The 10019-nt window shown below is 42.9% G+C and overlaps 1 protein-coding gene across 1 annotated transcript; it reads right to left on the minus strand.

Moving 5' to 3' along the window:
• Positions 1-2910: 2910 nt before the first annotated feature.
• LOC124708221 lies at positions 2911-3482 on the minus strand. Its single transcript, XM_047239908.1, has 2 exons — positions 3411-3482; positions 2911-3321 (listed from the first exon to the last, which is right to left on the minus strand). The coding sequence occupies exons 1-2, from the start codon at positions 3480-3482 to the stop codon at positions 2911-2913; spliced, it is 483 nt and encodes a 160-aa protein (XP_047095864.1).
• Positions 3483-10019: the final 6537 nt, after the last annotated feature.

Below are 10019 nucleotides of genomic sequence, written 5' to 3' on the forward strand. Positions count from 1 at the left end.
TCTTGGGGAGAAGGAGTCGATTGGGTTTGGCGGCTCGATTGCCCTTCCTCGCCATGATGTCCGCATCCCACCAAGGCCACTGCCACCAAGCTCCCTCTTCGGCACGACGATCCCCCATGGGCTCCGGCAATCGGATGGGGGAGAAACTCCGCCACGCATCTCGGCTCCAGCCTTTCCCTCGTCGATTGAGGAGCTCTTCTACTCAAAGGCCCCGATCAGATCGCATCCTCGGTCGAGCTCGCCGGTGCTGCCGCGTCCACGAGGTGGATATGCCATTGATCCAGGAAGATGGATGATACGTCTCCAACGTATCTATAATTTCTTATGTTCCATGCTAGTTTTATGACAATACCTACATGTTTATTCACACTTTATATCATTTTTATGCATTTTCCGGGACTAACCTATTAACAAGATGCCGTAGTGCCAGTTCTCGTTTTACTGCTGTTTTTGATTTCAGAAAAGTTAGTTTACGGATATTCTCGGAATTGGACGAAACAAAAGCCCACGGCCTTATTTTCCACTGAAGGTTCCAGAAGTCCGAAGGAGAGCCACGAGGCGGCCACACCATAGGGGGCGCGGCCCCACCCCTGGCCGCGCCGCCATATGGGGTTGGCCCCTCGGGCATCCCCCGACTCTGCCCCTTCGCCTCTATAATCCTTCCGACGCGAAAACCCTATCACCGAGAGCCAGAATACCAGAACAGTTCCAGAGACGCCGCCGCCGTCAACCCTATCTCGGGGGGTTCAGGAGATCGCCTCCGGCACTCTGCCGGAGAGGGGAATCATCACCGGAGGGCTCTACATCACCATGCCCGCCTCCGGACTGATGCGTGAGTAGTTCATCCTTGGACTATGGGTCCATAGCAGTAGCTAGATGGTTGTCTTCTCCTCTTGTGCTATCATGTTTAGATCTTGTGAGCTGTCTATCATGATCAAGATCATCTATTTGTAATGCTACATATTGTGTTTGCTGGGATCCGATGAATATGGAATACTATGTCAAGTTGATTATTGATCTATCATATATGTGTTGTTTATGATCTTGCATGCTCTCCGTTGCTAGTAGGGCTCTGGCCAAGTTGATACTTGTGACTCCAAGAGGGAGTATTTATGCTCGATAGTGGGTTCATGTCTCCATTGAATCTGGGGGAGTGACAGCAACCCCTAAGGTTGTGGATGTGCTGTTGCCACTAGATATAAAACATCAATGCTTTGTCTAAGGATATTTGTATTGCAATATGCACAATACTTAATGCAATTTTCTGTTGTTTGCAACTTAATAATGGAAGGGGTGCGGATGCTAACCCGAAGGTGGACTTTTTAGGCACAGATGCATGCTGGATGGCGGTCTATGTTCTTTGTCGTAATGCCCTAAGTAAATCTCATAGTAGTCATCACGATATGTATGTGCATTGTTATGCCCTCTCTATTTGTCAATTGCCCAACTGTAATTTGTTCACCCAACATGCTATTTATCTTATTGGAGAGACACCACTAGTGAATGATACGTCCATTTTGCATCACTATTTTGTATCATAATTTACTGTTATTCATTGATATATTTCATATTTAGAGATGATACTTATGTTATTTCACCTATTTTGCATGTTTCATGATTATTGGAGAATCACTCACCGGAGTCAGGATTCTGCTGGAAAAAGCACCGTCAGGATACAATATTTCTGAAGATCAACAATTGACGGAAAATATACCGAAGCTCCTATTTTTCCAAATGACGGAGCCAGCCAGAAGGAGAGGCCGAGGAGGGCCACCATGGCCTCCCCCATAGGCCGGCGCGGCCACCAGGCCTGGCGCGCCGCCATGTGGGGAGGGGGCCCACGACCCCCTCGGCTGTCTCCCTTCCGCGTACTTCATCTCCAGAGAACCCTAAGGAGAGGGGAGGCATCGAGAATAGACAGAGCCGCCTCCGCGGGGCGAAAAAACACCAGAGAGAAAAGAGCTCTCCGGCAGGCTGAAATCTGCCGGGGAAATTCCCTCCCGGAGGGGGAAATCGTCGCCATCGTCACCGTCATCGAGCTGGACTTCATTGGGATCATCATCACCATCATCGTCACCGTCATCGAGCTGGACTTCATTATGGTTCAAGAAATCGGTAATCGTTAACTGCTCGGTCGGCTTGAGATTAGGGATTAATCGGAAATCGGCCTATTAACTGATTTAATCGGTCGACTATTAATCGGTGGTTTTTTTTCAAAACTCAAAGTTCCGAGCACTAAATTATGCTCTATTTAACAAGTAAAAGTTGCAAAAGAGCATAAAAGAAATGTTTTACACGGGATTACCTTGCTTGAAGTGAACATGACATGCAAAAAAGTATGACCGAACCTGACAGGTACACAACAAACAAAAATTGGACAGCACCACGGTATACATATTAGCAATTTGCACATCAATAAACATCATCAAGGCAGTAGATGTTAGATAACCATGTCCACAGATAAATCTAGAAGCATAGAAGAACATGACGAGTTCACATCAGTACATATTACATAACCAGGTTCACAAATTAAATAAATACTACCTCTGTTTCAAGGAATAAGGCGCACACGTATTTCAAGGCGAACTTTGACTGTAAAAGTTGAGCAACAAAATCTTAATTATATTATATGTATATAGTATCGTTGGATTCTTATTGAAAAACACTTTTTAATGATGCTAATTTCATACAAACAATCTTTATCCATTTAAAGAATCTTTGGTCAAACAAAAAGCTCGTAAAACGAGGGCGCCTTATTCCTTGAAACGGAGGTAGTATAGGACATCACGGCAGTCCATACTCCATACTAAATAACTGGGTCCGACAAATAAACATTGGTTCTCCACAACCGAAATAAAATAGATAGGATCATATGAATACTAATATGATTGTTAAATAAAGCCCCAAGATTCAAGGCTGCATCACATCCTCCTCATCTTCATTGTCATTGGTTTCAATAACGCCATCATCATCCGACTCAAACTCTATGTCATCCTCCATGGCAACATCATGTTCAGATTCATCATCGGAAACAAATTCTTCTACTTCATGGAGTTCCCTCACCCTTGCGCTCCTACGAGGCTCAATTCCCATTGCTTCATCAATGATGGTGTCATTCAGCCCCGTGGCAGGATCAACCTCGTCTTCAGCATATGCACCTTCAACTATCCAATCTTGTGCAGTGGAAGCATCATCACCAAGGAGAACATCACAAGAGGAGGAGTACTTCTTTCTCTTATCCATCATTCTTCCATTGAATTGAATATAAACTAGATTGTCCCTACGGCGCACATCTAGTTTATTCCTCCTCTTTGCATCAACCTACATATCGTGAAGTGAAGCCTAGTTGATGACATTTGATTATAAATAAAATAAGGATCAGATTTGAGTAATTGCAAGTTGAGAGTTACTTGTTCAAAGACACTCCAATTTCTTTCACATCCGGAAGAACTTGTGGTCAAGTTGACTATCCTCAAAGCCATATCCATCAATACTGGAGTTTGTAGTCCATAAGTTGCCCACCACTCCCCTAAATTTGTGGCAAATACAAGTATTATGTATCATCCCATAATTTCAGAAATACAGCATGGAAAAATTGTCTTTGAGAACAAGCTTACCCGCGTTGAAATTTTCATTTCCAATTGCTCTTGTGGCAGCCACCTTCCCAAACATGCCTTCCTTCTTTTTAAACTTGGGCAACTCTATGTTAAGCACTTTATTTTTCTTCTCATCATCATCATGATAAAAGATCTCAACAACTTCCATTAACGCGGACATGACCTCTAGATCGGTAAATATGCTTGTGGAAGAGTAACTATAATAGGGATTCAAGACATATGCTGCCATGTGAAATGGGGTATCTAACCTCCCATTCATCTTGCTCTCCATGGCTGTTGTGATCACCCTATAGTCCTTCTCTGAATTTTCAACCGCAAGCATGATTGCCTTCTTCGCCTCTATTATTTCTCCATACATAGAGGCCATGGACTGCCCATCACTATCAGCCAACCGAAGCACCTTAACCAAAGGCTCGAAAACCTTGCATTGCAGCATACACAAGCACACCATTAGTATTCATATATTACACAATTAAACAAGACAGAAGGAATTAACAATGGTATTCAACCAAGAATACCTTGATGCAAAGAGACACATTTTTCCAAAATGCCCTACTCATTACTGTGGCATGAGCTGACTTTCCTTTCTTTGTTCGGGTGTGCTTGCATTCTTCCCATGTATCACTACAACACATCTCCTTTAGTTGCTTCTTCTTCGCAGCAAGACTTTGTAAAGTAAGAAAAGCCGAAGCAAATCTTGTCACTCCCGGCCTAACAATGTCTCTCTTTTTTGTATAAGACCTCATCAATGACAATGTGGCATGATGTGCATAGAGGAAAATAGTGAGCTCCTTGGCTTTGGTTATCACAGGAGCAAATTGCCTTAACTTCCCAATTGCTTCTACCATCAAGTTGATGGTGTGTGTTGCACATGAGGTCCAAAATATCTTGGGCCTTTTACTTTTCAACATAGCCTTTGCTCCCATGTTGTTTGAAGCATTATCCGTGACTACTTGCACAACATTATCAGCACCTACAAAACAACATTGCAAAACACAATGACCTAAGATATAAAATCAGCGGACATGCACATAATTAAATCTTTAAAGGCAATGAATAAGAGCAAATTAAAAGTTGACGATTATTACCAATTTTCTCAATGCACTCATCCACATAATTAAAGATGTAGATACTTGTGTGTGCATCGGCCGAGGCCTCCTTTGATTCAAGAAAGACCGTGCCCAATTTGCAATGTACACACAAGTTCATGATGCTCCTCCTTTTCTTGTCCGTCCAAGCATCGGTCATGATGGAGCACCCGGTATTAGCCCTCTCAACATCATGTGGCTTCAACAATTCCCTAGTCTTTTCCACCTCCTGTAGCAAGCATCTTCTCACGGATCAAATATTGCGAAGGCTGCCTCCAATCAGGACCATATCGACCAAGAGCCTCGCAAAACTGTTTGAAGTCATCATCATTGATAGCATTGAAGGGTACATTTTTCTTGTACATCCATCTAGTCAAATATTGTCCGACTCGGTAGCTTCTCTCCTTGTCAATGCTATCATTTATATTCCGTTGGAATTTTTTCAGCGGCACATTAGGGTCAATTGGAACCACATATTGGTCCATAGGCCCTGCATTCTTAGGATCACCTTTACCAACTGCATTAAGATCTTCATCATTCTCACCTTCTATGGTCACCTCGGCTCGTACTTCATCTGCTTCCTTTTCTTTTAGCTTCTTCTTCTTTTGTGGGGCCTCAAAAGCCGCCTTACACCGAGCTTGCTGATCTGCATTGGCCACCAAACAAGGTGTCACTTGCCCTTTGATCTGAGCTATGTGCTGCTTCATTCTATTGACCCCTCCCGACATCTCTTTTCCACACAACTTGCATCTGACTCTTTGCAAGTCATCTGGATCAAACAACATTGCAAACTCCCATCCCATATCATCTGAATTCCGCTTAAGTGCTTGGGAACCTGGCACCTCAGAAGCACCAGCAGCAGCCATCTACAAAAATAAATTTGGCAGCAGCCGCATCACATATTGCAAAAAAGAAGCAATTCAATATATAGAACACCTTGTCTGTTCAGCACTTCAACATAGAACATCACGCATTCACACACAAATCGAAGCTACAGTGACATTGTTAAAAGTTAAAACGGAATGAGCAGCTGAGCAATATTATCACACCATCGAGCATTGAGTAGTATATTCCACTATTCCAGAACGCCATACGGAAGATTGGATTTTCAACACTATCTAGCATCTTCCCTACTATATCAATATGCCATGGATTACAGATTCTGTGTACATGACGATGGGAATAAGATGGACTTCATTACTACATTAGTTCAAGAATGATTAAGGTGTGACTGTGTACATACGAATTTTAAGATTTTGCAGATTGAACTAAAATAGTACTTGACCAGAGGCCAGGGGAACAAGATGTACGTCATACCTGTAGCTGTGGAGGAGTTCTTTAAGCAGCAGAGCGGAGGCAGACAAGATCGTGACGCCGGAAGCCGATCGATGGCGAGCGGCCGGACGCGTGGGGATCGTACTCCTACACGATGGAGAGCAGCCAGAAGTAAATTGATGGCGGCGAGGATGGGTACAGCCGTACAGGTCGCCACTGCCACGAATTAAACCTTCTAGGATTGACGCTGGAGAGATGCGTCCGCCGGAGCTGAGCAATGGGGGCGGCGGCGATTGAATCGCAGCAGTTATCACCGAGCGGAGAAAGCGAGCTCGACGTTTCGGCTGATTATTTATCGAGGAGGCACGGAAATTATGGAGCGGTTATTGTGCGGGAGGCGGTAGGTCGGGCGGAAGGCCATTTTTTTGACGTTTCGCGTGGAGCTGTTAATCGGTACACACCGACTAATCGCTTGTCAGACCGATTAAGCGGCCCAAACGAGTAACCTGGATGATTAGGCTTATTCGACACGGTCACCTGGCGAGCAGCGATTACACGGCCGATTAATCGGCTGCTCGGCCGATTTTTTGAACATTGACGTAATAATGTTGTGACTTTTTTTTGTACACCAGTTCACACATTAGATTACTTGACCACATGTAGTTATGTTCCTAACATAATAAACAGACCAATGGCAGCCCAACCATAAATGCATATGGCGGATGGCATCCTCCTCCTCCGTCTCGAGTTGGCGAGTCACATACGCACGCCGGATGTTCGCCGCCGGCGGCCAGAACCACCCCTGATCGTCCACCATGCCAAGGGGCGTCTCCTCCTCCTCGATCGCTCGGAATTCATCATCGATTCGAGAAATCTTGGGGAGAAGGAGTCGATTGGGTTTGGCGGCTCGATTGCCCTTCCTCGCCATGATGTCCGCATCCCACCAAGGCCACTGCCACCAAGCTCCCTCTTCGGCACGACGATCCCCCATGGGCTCCGGCAATCGGATGGGGGAGAAACTCCGCCACGCATCTCGGCTCCCGCCTTTCCCTCGTCGATTGAGGAGCTCTTCTACTCGAAGGCCCCGACCAGATCGCATCCTCGGTCGAGCTCGCCGGTGCTGCCGCGTCCACGAGGTGGATATGCCATTGATCCAGGAAGATGGATGATACGTCTCCAACGTATCTATAATTTCTTATGTTCCATGCTAGTTTTATGACAATACCTACATGTTTATTCACACTTTATATCATTTTTATGCATTTTCCGGGACTAACCTATTAACAAGATGCCGCAGTGCCAGTTCCTGTTTTCTGCTGTTTTTGATTTCAGAAAAGTTAGTTTACGGATATTCTCGGAATTGGACGAAACAAAAGCCCACGGCCTTATTTTCCACTGAAGGTTCCAGAAGTCCGAAGGAGAGACGAAGAGGAGCCACGAGGCGGCCACACCATAGGGGGGCGCGGCCCCACCCCTGGCCGCGCCGCCATATGGGGTGGGCCCCTCGGGCATCCCCCGACTCTGCCCCTTCGCCTCTATAATCCTTCCGACGCGAAAACCCTATCACCGAGAGCCAGAATACCGGAACGGTTCCGGAGACGCCGCCGCCGTCAACCCTATCTCGGGGGTTCAGGAGATCGCCTCGGCACTCTGCCGGGAGAGGGAATCATCACCGGAGGGCTCTACATCACCATGCCCGCCTCCGGACTGATGCGTGAGTAGTTCATCCTTGGACTATGGGTCCATAGCAGTAGCTAGATGGTTGTCTTCTCCTCTTGTGCTATCATGTTGTCACATCCCGAAATTTTCTAAATTTCGAAATGTCAAATAAAAATAAATTTAATGCTTGATTGTTTGCACTTGATTGGAAATCCACAAGAAATAAAAACTTTTTGAAGTTATTTAAAAGTATTTGTTTTTTAAAATGAGGTTTACAAAGAATTTTGGTTTCAAAGTATTTTTCAAAATCAAAAATATCTTTGCTTTCAAAGTTTTCAAATCCTTAATGGATTTCTATTTAAGAAAATGAAACTATAGAAAACTATATTTGTAAAATATTGCCAAAGTAGCCAATTAGGCTAAGTGCATATAATTAATATTTTATTTTCACAAATGGTTTTAAACAGGTTCCTTGTTGTCCTAAAACACTATTTTGATTTTTACAAATTTTTATAAACTTGTTTGGTATGCTTATGTTGAAACTAGTAACACATAGCCATAATGGCATAATAGTAATAAAATAATATAAAATAACAATTTATAAAATCTAAATCCTTTTATTATCCTATACTGAGCAAAACAATTTTACAAACTCGTAGAAATTCGTTTCACTCAAATCGAAATTACGAAACTAGTTTTATAAAAGAAACAAGTAAAGAAAAGAAAAAGAAAAAGAAAAAAAAATAAAGTGGGCCGGCCAGCCGGACCGACCGGCCCAGCAGGCGAGCAGGTCAAGCCCACCCGGCCGACCGACCGGCCACCATGATCGGTTCCATCGGTTCGGTCAAGAACGAAAAATCCCGTATATAGGAAATCTATCTCCATTTAAACGAATTTTTCTTGAGCTACACAACTCCGAATTTAGATCCGTTTGTTTCTACGCGTTTCTAACTTCGAGCCCCACCTTTTCCACCGACCTATGGTCTATATAAACTCTCCACCAGACCGCAGTTTCGTTTTCCCTTTTCTCTTCTCGAAATCCTACATCAACGAAATCTTAACTCGTTGATTTGACCACTAAAACTATCTCGAATCGCTTCGGGCTCTACACGAAAGTTGTAGATCTCGTCGAGATCTTTCAATCCCGACCAATCTCATCCATTTTCATCCACCATACACGGATAATTTCGCATCGCAAGGTGTCAGATCTGACAAAGGGAATCTTCAATTAGTTCGTCCTCGTTCCACGAAATCCAAATTCCTTTGGTGAGTATGTAGATCTGATCATCCTCTACAACTTTCATGTTGAAAGTTTTTCGATTTGACGTACGGATTTATCGCTCATCTACAGATCTATTTCGAGTCAACCGAGCCAAATCGAGTTTCAAAACGATCTCGAATCGTCATGACCTCAACACGGAAGTTGTTCCTCTCGTCAAGATCTTTCAATTGCCGCAAGTTTCACCCTGTTTCATTCACCGAGCAAGGAGAAAATCGTGTTGCAAGATTCAGATCCTATAAGGTATAACTCAGATCTTGTCAAACACATTAATCCGTTGTGAAAAGTAATTTGTGCGTTAGATAGATCTATTAATTCTATACAACTTTGATGTAGAAAGTTTTTCCATCTGAGCAAATTTTTACGTCAACTTTATGACATCATCATGACATCAGTATAATCAACTCAGTCCGGTCAAAGTCAAACTGCAGTCAGCGATACTGATCAGCAATACAGATCAACGAGTCAACTGTATAGTCAGCAGTCAACTATACATTACAGTCAGCGTCTCAGTCAAACTCGGTCAAACTCATTTTAATGTAAATTTTAAATATCACTTTATGTGTCTAACTTAGAAATTCATTATAAAATCATCCGGAGGTCCAAAATTTACAAACTTTATATCGTTGGAAAGCTTATAACATGTAGAATCCAAATATGCAAGAATACTGTATATGTTATGTATTAGTTTTCGAATCATAATTCAAATGATTTAATTAATCCTTTTTCACTATAAAAAGCATATCAAATAATCTACTGGTCCAAATTTAACAAATTTGTACTTTCTGGAATCCTCAGATCATACACTTCAACTTGGTATAGGAGTTGTACAACTTTGACACGTGCACAAACTTGCTTTAGTAAAATCTATACAAATCGAGTAATTTGACGATAATTCAAATTCTATAAATTATTTTTGAATAATTCCAATTGGTCTAATCTTGTACTACTGTAACCTATCCAGGGAACTCAAGTTTATATTTTTACTAAACATAAATCTTGCGGTAGCTAATTAATAAGGTTGTGTATGTTAAGTAGATACTCAATTAATGTTTTCTAAACCAAATTAAATATCCAGGAAACTTTATTATTATTGCACAT

The sequence above is a fragment of the Lolium rigidum genome, chromosome 4 (assembly GCF_022539505.1).
Source record: "Lolium rigidum isolate FL_2022 chromosome 4, APGP_CSIRO_Lrig_0.1, whole genome shotgun sequence".
Taxonomy (NCBI): Eukaryota; Viridiplantae; Streptophyta; class Magnoliopsida; order Poales; family Poaceae; genus Lolium; species Lolium rigidum.